At 36.1% G+C, this 14,722-nt stretch overlaps 1 protein-coding gene across 4 annotated transcripts in view; it reads left to right on the top strand.

Annotated features, from left to right (window-relative positions):
* ATF6 (activating transcription factor 6) overlaps positions 1-14,722 on the top strand; it is a 206,422-nt gene that overhangs the window by 78,921 nt on the left and 112,779 nt on the right. For 2 of the 4 annotated variants that reach the window (XM_072648816.1, XM_072648818.1), the window contains exons 11-13: positions 3,521-3,634; positions 5,000-5,102; positions 7,134-7,172. In XM_072648816.1, coding sequence (XP_072504917.1) covers positions 3,521-3,634; positions 5,000-5,102; positions 7,134-7,172 — 256 coding nt within the window. The remainder of the gene's footprint in view (positions 1-3,520; positions 3,635-4,999; positions 5,103-7,133; positions 7,173-14,722) is intronic. The other 2 variants (XM_072648817.1, XM_072648819.1) reach the window with 1 other exon arrangement.

Below are 14,722 nucleotides of genomic sequence, written 5' to 3'. Positions count from 1 at the left end.
GTGACTCTTATTTACTGGCCTTCATGTGAGTCAGTTAATCAGCATTTATTTAATGTCTGCTTTCTGTATGCCAGGCACTGTTCTAGGTGCTAGAGATACAAAGAAGAAAAAGGAAACAGTCCCTTTACTTGAGTGGCTTTATGTGCTCTGACAGGACCACAGCACGTACATATACAAACATAGGGTCAGGGACTGGACTTTCGATTTTGCTGATATAATGAAGTCTCCGGTGAGCAAACGACTTCTCTCAAAGCAGGTTAGCAGCTTCACTGCAACTTGTAGTTTGAGGAGTTGTCCAGAGCACTGAGTGGCTCTGTGGCTTGACCCAGTTTACCCATGGAGGGTGTATCAGAGGTGTTCATGGTTCTGCAGCTGATTCCCTAACCACTCTGCCATGCTTTCTCTCTTAGAAATATGGACATGGAAGCTTGGGAGAATGTAATTCCCGTGTAGAAAGGAATATCATAAAAACCCCGAAGAGAAAAGGGTGATCAGAGGCATTAGATGGCCACACTGACCTTCTTACACCAGGCTCCATTGACTATCTTCATATCTTTGTGCTAGCTGTCCCCATGCCTACCCTCTTCCCCCTAGAATCCCTAGTTTCCATCAATACTCAATTCAGTTACCACCTTCTACATAAAGTCTTTCCTGATGTCCCAGCTACATTTGCCTATTCGTTATCTAATTATCTTGTATTTATTTGTGTATGTTTTGTATATGTGTACGTGACACATGCATATATGTCTCCCAGCCATACTGTAAACTGTTTAAGGACAGGTACTGTTTAACTTCCACTCTTTGCACCCCCAGCAGTAGAAGCAGTTGGCAGCACAGTTGATAAAGCTATAGGTCTGGAGTCAAGAAGACCTGAATTCAAATCCAGCCTCAGACTAGCTGTGTATCCCTGGATAAATCACTTAACCTTCCTTGTGAGGACAAATTATTTGAAAAAGTATTTAGCATACTGCCTGGCACATGGTAGATCCTATATAAATGCTTATTCCTTTTTTGTAGGTCCTGGCACAGTGCTAGGTACATAGTAACTAGTGCTCACTAAATGTTTATTGATTGATTATTTGAAACAGAACTCATGTTAGAAAAGAATGATATAATAATTCCTACTTTTCTACTTGCCAGTAGCAGTTAATGTGATTGAACACTTTTTCCTGAACCTTACCGGATTTTTAAATTTTACTAAAAAATTGTTTCAGGTACAGGTTCTGTGAGTCTGATTTGGAAGTTCTCCCCTTTTCCATCGGAGATCTCCTATGTAACTTTTTAGGTTCAGGAGGGGTCTGAGCATTCATAGCTGGTCTGTAAAATTGTGTTACTGAAGTATGGAAGTTGGGCTATATTTCAATAATACCAAATTTACTAATTGTATAAGAGTCATGCTTACTTTTTGTAATAGGAAACCAGTAGCACTTTTTACCTTCTTGTCTTTATTGTATAGTTTCACCATAAAAGATTATATATTCTAGAATGCAGTATTCCGAATTTTGCTTAGTGAATTGTAGGCTGACTCTTGTTTTGGCTTCAACCAGTGCATGAAATTGAAGCTGTCTTCTTTTCCCTTCAGAAGTCATCATGGCTCTTATTTTCATATCATGATATGTAAGAATGCAACTTGAACTGTTTGAGATATCTGAGAAAGAAATACATCAGTATACTAGCCTAGTGTTATTTCTTTTCACTATGTTTGGTATTGAAGATAAGATGCCTGGTGTTGCTTGAAAATACTTTGAAGGGGCCAAATATAAATTAATATTGAAACTGAATTTTCAGTTATTTACCACTTACCCATCAAAGCTGTGTTTCTTCTTAATGAAGTCTTTTAACAATGCTCATTTAAAATTAAAGGTTTGTATATGAGATCAGAAAGTAGAGACAGAACCAAATTATGTGTCCATAGTATCTGGGTTTGTAACTGCATACCTTGACTTGCCCAACATATTGTAAGTGCATTATCTTTTAAAATCTTGGAAGTATGTGACAGTGTTTTCTTGTATATATACATTCCTTCAGAATCTGTATTCAAGGCTTTGTTCCAGAAATTTTCTAACTTCTTAGTATTGTCTAATGAGACCTTAATGGGTCATTTGTAGAGGGTGTTTTCACTTGATATAAAATGATTCACAGATCTCCTAGACCACAGACCCTTTCAGGGTTAGTGTGTATTTAATTGTTTCCAGATTGTACATTGGCTTATGGAGCTCACTTTCCTTTCTCCTCCTACTCCACCCAGTCCCTTTCCTAGTATTTCTCCTATCATATTTTTCCTTTCCAAAAGAACATTTTTGGCTGACAGAACAAAGCTCGTTTACACAGATGTGCAGAAATCATTACTAGAATTTGTCTTTCACATGGAAAGAAGGTAATAAGTCAGAAATACGTTTTCAAAGGGATTTTTATAGTATTTTGCAAGAACATAGTTTTTAATATACTTTTATGTATGTGAATGTTTTTTTTAAAATAAATAGAAATGTGATGTTGGGCACTTGCATTTTTTCACTGTTCCCAATCAACTTCTCTGTCTGATGCATTTTCAAGAGTCTACTCTTTTTGCCAAGTGCTGGATTGACTTTCTTCTTTAGCCACTTTATTTTATGTTGACTTCTTCCTCTCCCTGTCATGTTCTTATGCATGGCATCATCTTTTTCTCATCTATTGCAATGGGGTAGGATGTGACAGGGTCCAAAGGGAAAAGAGAAATAATTCCTACTCACCATTTTGAAGAAATAAATCTGTTCTTGGCTCACAAGTTAACCACATAAATTCACCTTGCTAATTATATAATAGATCTATGTTACAAATTCCATATAAATGAAATTAAATATGTACTAATGTGCTAAGGGAGCTGCTTTTGAATTTGCCCTATAAAAATTATGTTATCAAGAAAATAATTCTTTCAAAATGTAAATAACCACTCCTTTATAAATCAATTTTTAAAAGCCTAGGTAGTAGTATATAGGTTACATAAAATAATAAACACATATAAAAATTCCAAGAATTGCTAACGTTGCTTACGAGATATATCAAAACCTGCTCTGGAGAGGGTGGATGGCAGTACGGTTACCATCTCTGACTCCTCACTGCTTCCATAGTACTCTTCCAATAGTATGCTACCAGTAAATCTCAAGTGAGCAGGTCAGACATTTGGAAATAGGGTATATTTTTTAAATGGCTACATTTATTGCTTTTAAAAGTGCATATGATGGTTACCTATTACTCTAGGTATAGGCTACATATAAAGAGAATTATTTTTTAAGATTGGTCTTACAGTTCATCTCTGGGGGTTGTAACAGTACCATAAAAGGCTGTGGGATCTGTGACCAAATTGTCATTTGCTCTTCATAGAGCCACTATACCTACTCATTATTAAGTCCTCTATTTTATAGTATGGCTAGAGACACTGTATTCTTTTCTAAATCAAATGATGGTAGTGATTTTCTATAGCTTCTTTATTATAAGTCTCTATAATCATAAGGAAACAAGTGATTGTATTTGTATATTTCAGATATGACCATGCTGTCTCTAATGACAAAGCTCTCATGGTGGTAACTGAAGAGCCACTGTTGTATATTCCTCCACCTCCTTGTCAACCTATAATTAACCGTACAGAGTCTCTCAGGTGAGTGCTGTTTGCCTTGTATAAGAATATCTGCAAAGTTATCTGTAATCAGCAGCTTTCTCTTTTCCTGGCTTCAATTTCAAAGAGATGATTAGATCACCAAGACTGTCTAGGCCAGCATCTCTCTCACAACTTTTGCCTGCAGCACCGCATTCTTTTTTGCTAGGAGGAGGTGAGGCCCGATGAACTGGCAGTTCTGGCAGCACTGTTGAACAGTGAGAAGACCTGTGCCCCCTGTCCTCATTATGGATATGGGTTCTATATGATTTGTGGTGGCATGGGGCCTGGCAGCACTCCCAAGAAGTTAGAATGCTTCTCTATTTTTCTTACTGTCTAACAGCACGTATTTTGTATTCATTCAGTTTCTTCACTAATCTCTTGAGAGTTGTCATAACTGCCCATTTCCTAGAGCTGTGGTTAATTGAGTTGAATTCAATAAGCATTTCTTAAGAGACTTCCATGTACCAGGTTCTGTGTTAGATACTGGAAATAAAAAGACAAAAAAGAAACACTCCTTGTTGTTGAGGACGCTCCATTATGTTGGAGTTGCATGCTTAAATATGATAGCATTTTGAAATGGAAAAATTGTTCCTTACATGAAATCTCATCATTTGGAGTTGTCAGATGACACTTTGTGCTGTGCTCACCGCCAGCCCAGCGATCCCGTTATCCCTTTCTGACCAGTTCTCCAAACTCCTTATTGTCTCCTCATGATGAGAGCTCCTGGTGCTACTCCTGCTGCTGGCGGTGTTGCTGCCTCCAATGCTTACAGCTGGTGTTACCATACCATGCACTCCTGTCCAGCCCCTGCGCCAGTGTCAAAGACTTATCCTTCCGACCTCCCACATTATCTTGGCCTAGAAAAGTGTCTCACCCTGACCTTTTGTTGGCTGTGTTGTTCCAGAATTTGATTTAATGAATCATTTTATAGTTGTTTGGAAAGAAATGTTGGGAGATTTTTGGCTAGAATGAGCCTTGTGCTACACTATCTTCAAGACTGATTGTCAAAGGTTTTTATACATCAGTTTGTAATTAGAAATCTTGAAGTTTGTTAAACTCCCTCAAGCCTCTGAGATGCTTTTTTGCACAGTTCAAGAGCAGAGGAAAACTTTGAAATCATTTTTTATAGAAAAATTTTTCCTTCCACTATTTATACTTGGCTGATGTTTAGCTGTGAATATCCTTTCAGTTTTGAACTTATGATTGAGTAAACTGCCTTATGAATATGAATGGTGTGTTAAAAGCAGCATAAACTAAATGTCTTCATTTATTCAGATTGTTGAGAGTATTGTGAAACATTCACTTGTAGCCGCTGTGAAACATTTATTTTTATGAAGCATATTTAATTGAACATTTTGCTAATAGGTTGAATCATGAACTCCGAGGATGGGTTCATAGACATGAAGTAGAGAGGACCAAGTCAAGAAGAATGTCCAATAGTCAGCAACAGAAAACACGTGTGCTACAGGTATATTTTGATTTTTTATAACTAAAATAAAAGTTTATCTTAACTTCTTTGCTGTCAGAGCATTGCACATGTAGTGCATATAGTCAGCTTTATAATTAGTTGGGTACTAAAGGGAAGTATTGTCTGGGAATGGAAAGGATACTAGATGGGGAATGAAAAAACCTTGTCCCCCACTACCAAAAATGTGACAGACAAGTCATTTCACCTCCTTGAGCAAGTTTCTTCATCTGTAAAATGAGGGAGTTGGATTAGATCAGGATTTTTTATCTTAGGGTTAGTGAAATTGTTTTAAAGTTTTTTTTCTTGATAACAATTTCAATATAGTTGTTTTCCTTTATAATCCTATATATTTTATTTTATTCATTTAAAAACATTGTTTTGAGAATGGTCCATGATGCAAAAAAGATTAAGCCCTGGATGATCTCCCAAGGTTCAGCTATCATCCCACTTTGAGTCTATGACTATCTGCTATCTAAATCCTTAGTTCTTTTTCTCTTCCTGTTATCTTTTTTTGATCATTTCCTTGATTACCAGTACCTTTTATTGAGGTTTGTCAGTGTTTAAGAATAGAAGTAAAATTAGAATTGGGTAGTTTAGTTAATTGTGATTAACTATAGTAATAGATTTAATAACATAATATTATTTAAACAGTTATCTTAATTACAGTTTATTGAGTTTGTGTGTGGTTTTAATTTATCAGTTATCCTTCCCTTCTCTTCTCCCTCTTCATCCTTCCCCTTCTTCCTTCCCTCCCTCCCTTCCTTCCTTTCTTTCCACAGTAGTTTGGTTAACTTTTTGGTATAGAGGAAAAACATTTAGTAACATAGACATGAATTTGTCTAATGTCCTGGCATGAGTGAATAAATAAGCATTCATTGAGTGCTTGTATATTTATTAGGCAAGGTACAAAGGGAAAAAAGTAAGACAGTCCCTGCCCTTAGGGAGGTCACATTCTAATGAGAGACACTATGTAAAGGGGCTTTTAGCTGCAAGTCAGATGGAAGAGCCCAAGGTTCCTGAAATGCAATGACAAAGCAGATATAATGAATGTTCTTTAGTGTCATTTCTTCAGATAAAACCTTATTCATTTCTGATATTGAGTTGACAGTTCAACACAGTAACTTTGGTGATGAAGACTTTTTTTTTTTTTTGAGTGTCCAGTATCTGTGGCTACTGAGGAGGCAGGGGTTTCAGTTTCTGCTGAGGAAGATGCCAGCTTTCATTTCTATGGGGATTGCTTCACTGAATTATATGAGGACTGGGATGGGAGCTTGGTTGGTTGGGGAGTGATGGAAAAGAAGGGGAGCTGTTGTTTCCAGGTCTCTTGGACTTAACCTTCTAGTTACTGGCATTTGATCTTTGGTTGGTGATTGTAGTGGGAATGTCCTATTTCTGCTCCATAAGTATTGATTATAGCTGTGAAAGTAATGGTGGCAGACTCTGGGAGTCCTGCTCTTTTTAGGGTGTGTGGGTAAAGGGTCTTGGGCTATCTCCACCTGAGCCTGAGAGAAGGTTTGATCCACCTGACATATGCTTATCTGATGGGGATGCTAAGCCCTTGGTTGCAGAGGTTGATAGGGTTATAGCCCTAAATGATAGCTGCAGGAGCCAGACTGGAAGTAGGGCGGATGGTCTGAGAGTCATTGACATTTCCAAGGATCTTGGGCTTAATTGCCTGTGGGGTCTCAAAGAGATTTATAGTTTTATGTCAAGCCTCCACCATCTCTTTATGTGTTAGGGAAACATACTATTGGGGTTATTTGTTCTTCAGCCAAGAAATTAGGGATCAGAGTCATGATTCACATTTATCGTATAGAGAAGGATGGTGTGTACAGATTTAAATTTTCCAAAGCCATAGCGAATTCTTGGTGGGCTCTTGTAACCCACAAGGTTATATGATAGGATAGATTGGTGGCAGGATGAAGGTTATAACTCCAAAATCACTGAATGGTACTTTTTCTTCTTACAATAGAATGATCTTGGTTGCTTCCTCTAGCATTTCTCATTTCTTTCCACTTTTTTTTCCTTTAGCCTCCTTCAGATTCTGAAGAGACCCAAAAGTCTTCTAAGGTATACTATAAAACTTTGATGAATTACTTAATTATGATGGGTTTTTTGTTTTGTTTCAACATTTTATCATTGTGTACTTTGATTTGTTTCCTTCTTTTATAACACTGATTTTGTAATATTTAGCAGAAAAGATAAAGGAAAGGAAAGAAAGCAGTTGGCATTACTAGAAGACAGTTCTTGATAATTTAACTGCCCAACTTAAAAAATTATACAGGCTGTGACCATTCTTGATTGATTAGGAAGTTGTAGAACATGCAGACACATAGCTTCTTTCATCTCTTTCCTTTTATTTCCTAGCTTCTTAGCATCTTTTAAAAAAATTATTCATTTTGAACTTAAATGCAAAAATATCAAATAAAAAAAGGGAACATTTCTATGCACACAGCATAACATAAAAAGAGGATTCAATATTTTTTTAAAAAATCCATGAATTTCCATTTCACACTGTTTACTTTTTTTAAACTATGTAATAAATACTACACATCGTTTTCAAAGCTACCCTGCTTTTACCTTCTAAGTTTTCTTTTGTTCTCTGCTGTGTATTTTTTTCTCCCTCCCTCCCTCCCCACCTCCCCCTAGAGAAGGCTACCATTAGACACAAAAATGTACATATATGTAAAATCATACTATACACACTGCTGTTTATCAGTTCTTTGTCTGAATGTGGATGACATCTTCCTTCATAGGTCCTTTATGGTTTGAGTATTTTTAATACTTACACTGACTTGGTTGTTTGAAGTTACTTAGAGCAACAGTGAAGTTACTGTGTACAGTGTTTTCTTGGTTTTGCTCTTTTCACTCTACCTTATTTCATGCAAGTCTTCATAAGTTTTTCTAAAACCAACCAGCTAATCATTTCTTATAATACAGTAGTATTCCATCATGATCGTATACCACAACTCATTTAACCATTCCCCAGTTGAGGGGCATCCCCTCAATTTCTAGTTCTTTGCCACCACTAGGAAAGCTGCTGTACATATTTTAGAACATATAAGTATTTTTCCTTTTTTCCTAATCACCTTTGAAAACAGACTTAATAGTGGTATTGCTAGGTTAAAAGGTATGCACAATTTTATAACTCCTTGGAGTTATAGATTGCACTCAATGGTTGGATCAGTTCACAGTTCCACCTGCAGTGAATTAGTGTCCCAATTTTCCATATCTCTTCTAACATTTGTCACTTTCCCCTTTGTCATCTTAGCCAGTCTGGTAAGGGTGAGATGATATTTCAGAATTGTTTCAATTGGCGTTTCTCCAATCAATAGTGATCTGGAGCATTTTTTCATATGAGTATATATAGTTTTGATATCTTCATCAAAAAACTACCTATTTATATCCTTTGACCATTTATCAATTGGGGAATGATTGATATTCCTATGAATTTCACAAAGTTCCATATATATTTGAGATATGAAACCTTTATCTGAGAAACTGTCTATAAAATTTTTCTCCCAACTTTAAAGTTTTTAAATATAGGTCTAATATGAAAGGTCAATTTTTGCAAATGTACCATGTGCCACTAAGAATAAGATGTATTCATTTCTATTCCCTTTCATTTCTCTCCATATACATCATATCCAGCTTCTCAAAAACTCTGTTCACATCCTTTATTTATTTGTTTTGTGGCTACATGAAGGTAATCTGAGAGAGGAGAATTAAAGTTCCTCATTGTTGTAGTATTAACTCTCTATTTCCACCTGTAATTTAACTTTTCCTTTAAAAATTTAGATGTTATAAAGCATTTGCTACATATAGGTTTAATGCTGATATTACTTTCCTTTCTATGATACCGTTTATCACAGTGTAGTTTACTTGTTTATCTCTTTTAATTTAAAAATCTGTTTTAGCTTTAACTTTTATTTGAGGTCATGATTGCTGCCCCAGCTTTTTTTTTTTTTTTTTGCCTCAGCATAATAAATTCTATTCCAGCTCTCTATTTTAATTCTGTCTTTATCTCTCATTTTGAAGTGTGTTTCTTATAAACAATATATTGTTGGATTCTAATTTTTAATTAATTGTGCTATCTCCATTTTACGTATGAGTTCATCTCATTCACAGAGTTCAAATTACTAGTTGTGTATTTTCCTATATCCTATTTTTCTTCTTTGTTCTCCTTCATATCCTCTCTTTTTACCATGTCCCTTCTCACATGTCCGATTTGCTTCTAACCACTACCTCCCTAATCTCCACCTCTTCTAAAAACCCCTCCCTTATCCTTTCTCCTCAAGGCTCCCATCCCTTACTCTACCCACCCCTCTAAGAATCCCTTCTTTGACCTGTTCTCCAGCTCTCCTTCTTGACCCATACACGTTTCTCAAAGCCCCTCCCTTATCTTGGCCCTTCCCCCTCCTATTTTTTATAAAGTGAGGAGACTTTTTAAACCTTCTAGATGTGTTTGCTTCTCCTCTTACCTCAGTTCTGAGGAGAATAAGGCTGCACCAGCAGCCATGCACTTCCACCCCTTCCACTACGACAGCTCTTCCATTTACGCCTTCTTTGTATGTGATAGTTGCTCCATTTTTTTCTCTCCCTAACCAGTTTTAACTCAATCCCAAGCCTTCTGTGTAAGCTTTTTGTAACTACCCAAGTAATGAGGGCATTCTTCAGAATACAGATATTTTCCTATATAAGAAGTAAACAGTTTGACTTTATTGAGTCCCTAATAATTGGTCTTTGGTGTTTACCTTATGTTTCTTATAGATCTTGTATCTCAAATTTTCCATTGAGTTGTGGTCTTTCCTTTTTTCTGCAAATACTGAGAGTCTGTCAATTCATTAAATGTCAATTTTTTTTTCATTTTATTTGGTATTATACTTAGCTTTGTTGGGTAAGTTATTCTTGGTTGCAAACCCAACTCCTTTGCCTTTCAAAATATAATATTCCATGCCCTTTAGTCTTTTAATGTAGAAGCTATTAGACCTTGGGTTATCCTAGCTGTAGCTCTATAGTATTTAAATTGTTCTTTTCTTTTTAATTATAATATTTTCTTCTTAACCTGGCAGCTTCAAAACTTGGCTATGATGTTCCTATAAACTTTCATTTGAGGATCTCTTTCAAGTGGTGATAGATGGAGTGGTTTTTTTTTCTATTTCTATTTTACTCTTTTGTTCTAGAACTTGAAGGCAATTTTCCCAAATTATTTCTTGTAGTATATCTAGAATTTCTTTCTGTTTTCATACCTTACAGGTAGTCTATCAGTTCTTATATTGTCTCTCCTTGATCTGTTCTCTAGATCAATTGTTTTTCTAATGAGATGATTCACATTTTCTTGTATTTTTTTATTCTTTTGAATTTGTTTTATTATTTCTTGGTGTCTTATAATGTCTTTAGCTTCCCCTTGCCCAGTTCTAGTTTTTAAGGAGCTATTTTCTATTTTCTTCCTCAAACTTTTGAATCTCTTTTTCCAGTTGGTTTACTTTCTTTTCATAATTTTCTTGATTTTCTTGGATTACTCTTATTTTTTTCTCCAGTTTTCCTCATTCTTCTTATTTGATTTTTAAAGTTCTTTTTAAACTCTTCCAAGAACTCTTTTGGGGATTGAGACCATTTGACATTTTTCTTTAAAACAGGAGTAACATTTACATTTTTACTCTTTTCTTCTAAGTATAAACCTAGATCTTCTTTATTCCCATAGTAGCTCAGTTTCTTTTTCCTTTGCTTGCTCATTATTTTTTTAGCAGCTTATTATCATAGTAGTCAGGTTCTAGTCCTGAGGTGTGTGGGGGGAAGGGAGGGGTAATGCCTCATGCTTCAGGTTTTTCCTTGTTGTTGATTTCTAAGCACTGTCTGGGAGCCCAACCTTGGGCGCTACTCTCCATCCCAGTCATGACTGGGGTCTAGCAGGGTTGTTACCACAAATGCTCTTGCTCCCTGTGATCCTTTCCAGGGCTGCAAACTTCAGCTCATCCTTGTTCCCTGGAATGGAAACCAGGGATTCTGCTCTCCTGCAAGTGCCCACAGCCAGCAGAGGTCTCTCCCACTACCCTTTCCCCCTGTCCCCCAACAGGCACACACTTACTCGGTGTGTTCTACCTCCTTCTTACCTGCAGCTGTGGCCCAGGGACCATGTCTGGTCAACACAGCTATACCTCATGCCACAGAGGAAGGAGCTTCAGTCTTCTCTTGCTCAGCTATACAACTCCTACTCTGTGAGGTGAGGGATTGTTTGTGGATTCAGTGGAGTTGGCCTGGAGGTGTTTGCATTTCACTCCTGCCAAACGTCTGCCCATGGAGGTGGAGTCTTTCCTACAGTCCTCTCAAATTGTCTTAGAAGGACAATGCTTTAATCCAACTTTTAATTATTTCTGCTACTCGAAGTTCACTTTCAGGGGATATTTTGTCTCATTTGTGGCGGAAATTTGGAGAACTTGGTATTTTCTGACCTATAACGTCATCTTCCCAGAATTCTCTCCTGATCTCCTTAGCATCTATTTTTATAACTTTTTTGGGGGGAGGGGGGTTAAAACTAGAAGAAAAGGGAAGCCAAGTCTCAAATTACCCAATTTATTGTTTGAAAAAAAAAAAACTTGGTGAGAGATGTTTAAATAGTTAAAATGAGGTTTGCGGTTGTCTGTGTTTAAGTTTACTGTGCAACCTCTTTGCTCAGTGTTGATAATATTGCTATTTTAGCCTTCTAATATCTTTCCCCAACTCCCATCTCCTCTTCCTTTCTAATCTTTTAAACACACAGGTCCCAGCTTTCTAAAACAGTACTGTGATTAGAAATCCATAACTCTTTCAAAAACAAGATGTAATTTTTATTTCCTTGAAATTTAAGATTATGGGGCAAGTGGGAAGAGGGAATATGATAGTATAAAGCACTTGGCTTGAGAAAGGGAAATTTTGTTAGTCATCCATTCCCCCTTGAAATACATTTCTTAGGATTGTCAGTTTAAATTATGAAGAGACTCTAGAGGTCATTGATTCCAGCATTCTCATTTCATACATAAGAAATTGAGGCCAAGAAAGGTTAAATGGCTTGAACCCCATGAGAGAATGAGGGAGGTATTAATGCTTCTGCTTTACCCCAGTGATTGATGAGGTTAAGCTTTAGGGTTGGAGAACCCAGGCTTGCTTTTGTCACTGCTCTGCTCCAAAGCATTCAGTGACTCCCTCTTATCTGTAAGATAAAGTCAGAATTACTTGGTCTGTCAAAGCAAGATCCTTTATAATCTGGCCCTAGTCTATCTTTATAGTCTCATTTCCCTGTTTTCTATATGAACCCTCCTCTCCAATCAAATTGGTTTACTCATATACTCATCTTCCTTCATTTTGTGCTTTTTCTTTCCTCCAAGTTTCATATTTTTCCACCATCTGGAATTCTTGCCTCAGCCTCTGTGTGTATGTAATTCCTGTCTATCCTTCAAGTAAAAATTTAAATTCTCTTTTCTTCATGAAGCCTTTCTAGATCAAACTATCTTGAATTATTTCCTCCCTCCTATGGAATCAGAGCACTCATTATCTATACCTGTGGTGACTATGTAGTCTGACTTGATTTCAAGAAAAGAAAGTAATTGTTAAAAGGCCTTATGGAAGAAATATCTTTTGCCAGAGCATATATTCCCATTTTTGGTTCAGTAAATGTGGCTATTATATAAACCACTTATTTCACAATCATGTCCTGACTTGGGATATGCTTTTTTGTATTTGTTTTGTTTCATGTGTTTGTCTCTGTAACCAGACTGCAAATTCCTTGAGAATAAAAGAATATACTGCATTTTTCTAACATGTACTCAAATTGAGCTTTGACAGGTGTAAGTAGACATCCAAGAAATAGAGGAAAGTAACTGAATTCAGCTCCCTTCTCTTCCACCCTCTTCCCATGATCTCTGTTTTATTCCACTTGATGTCTGTACTCTCTGTCTCACACCAGAGGGCAATAATGAGATGCCTGGAAAGACAAAGACAGCTTTAGTGGTGGACGGACCAGAAAAAGAATATAATAAATCAGCAGATCTAGGAAGGAAAGCTAGAAAAGCTTCAGAGTAAGCTCATTATGATAATGTGGTGAGTGGCCTGTTGAATCTAAGTATAAACAAAATACAAAGGTCCTGACCGTGTTTTACTTTTTGTTTTGTTTTATTTTTTAAAAATTATCAGAAAAATTCCATTCTAGACTTTTTAAAATTGCAATTGGCTTTTGTTATATGGATAAATAGTTAAGACTCCCAGCCCTCTGTTTGTAAAGGAAATAACTACCTCTTCTGATTGGTTATGCTTTATTAATTCGCATTTTAAGAGACATTTAGAATGTTGAGAGGTACTAATTTAAAAAAAAATTTTTTTTCCATATATTATATAAAAGTCTTGCTATGATAGTATTTGTTGTAAAGCAGAATTCAGTCTTGAACTCCGTACAGTGTTTAAATATTGAAGTATGTAAAGAAATTTTATATAAAATATTCTCATCTACAAGGCTGTGGCCATGTTTGCGATCCCAAGATCACTTTTGACAAGATCCTAATTATGCATTTCATTATGCTTAATTCATTATTCATTGGGACTGATAATGAATGTTTTAATTTTAAATCATCTCTGGTAAAAACCTACTGAGGTTTTTCATTGCCACAGATTAAGTAAATTCTTAACTGTTGAAAACATAATATGCAAATGAATACTCCAGATTATAATAGTAAACTTAAAAAATATATATATACACAACACTCTATCTATCCAATGCCAATGTTTTGTAATATTCATGATAGTTTCAAAGTACATAGCCATGGAGCAGCTTTTCCTTGTTAAGTGACGCAAATCTTAGATGTAGCATAGATAATGGTCATTTGCTTCCTTTTATACATATTTCTCATTTACGTATTGTCCTTGTGACTTAACTTTTTCTAACCCAACCATACTTGCGACTAGAAAAAGGAGGAAAAGAAAGTTAAGCTTCTCTTGATTCTTTTTTGCCAAAATAACAACAGTTATTTAAAATTAATCAACTAGTCTGTTGCATCTGCCTATATTTGCCCTAGCTCTAATTTGATTTTTTGCTTTACTTTGTTTAATTCATTGGTTGTTTTTCATGTTTAAAAGTACATCACAACCTTTTGGTTATAACTTAGTCTAGGGAATACTCATTTAGATACTATGTACACCTCAAGTATACATTGTGTCAGTCAGTTCATCCTTTGTTGGTTAGTGGAATTGGAATCAACTGGATTTGGAATAATGGGACCTAAATTTGAATACTGGCTCTGCTATTTAAGGTTGTACAACTGGTGACAATTCACTTAATCCCTATGGGTCTTTTCAGTTCTTCAGTCATTTTTCAGTCATGTCTGACTCTCCCCATTTGGAGTTTTCTTGGCAGAGATACTAGAATGGTTTGCCATTTCCTTCTCCAGATCATTTTTTAGATGAGGAAATTGAGGCAAACAGGGTGAAATGACTTGCTCTGGGTCACACAGATAGTAAATGAGGACAAATTTGAACTCAGGAAGGTTGTGTTCCTGACTCCAGGTACTCTATCTACCTAGTGCCACCTAGTTGCCCCCTATGGAACTTGGGTGTCCTCAGATATTAATTGAGGTGGTTGGACTATTTAAAGT

The sequence above is a fragment of the Notamacropus eugenii genome, chromosome 2 (assembly GCF_028372415.1).
Source record: "Notamacropus eugenii isolate mMacEug1 chromosome 2, mMacEug1.pri_v2, whole genome shotgun sequence".
In the NCBI taxonomy this organism is placed as follows: Eukaryota; Metazoa; Chordata; class Mammalia; order Diprotodontia; family Macropodidae; genus Notamacropus; species Notamacropus eugenii.
The sequence above is the reverse complement of the archived record's forward strand: the minus strand, read 5'-3'. Positions and strand labels throughout refer to the sequence as shown.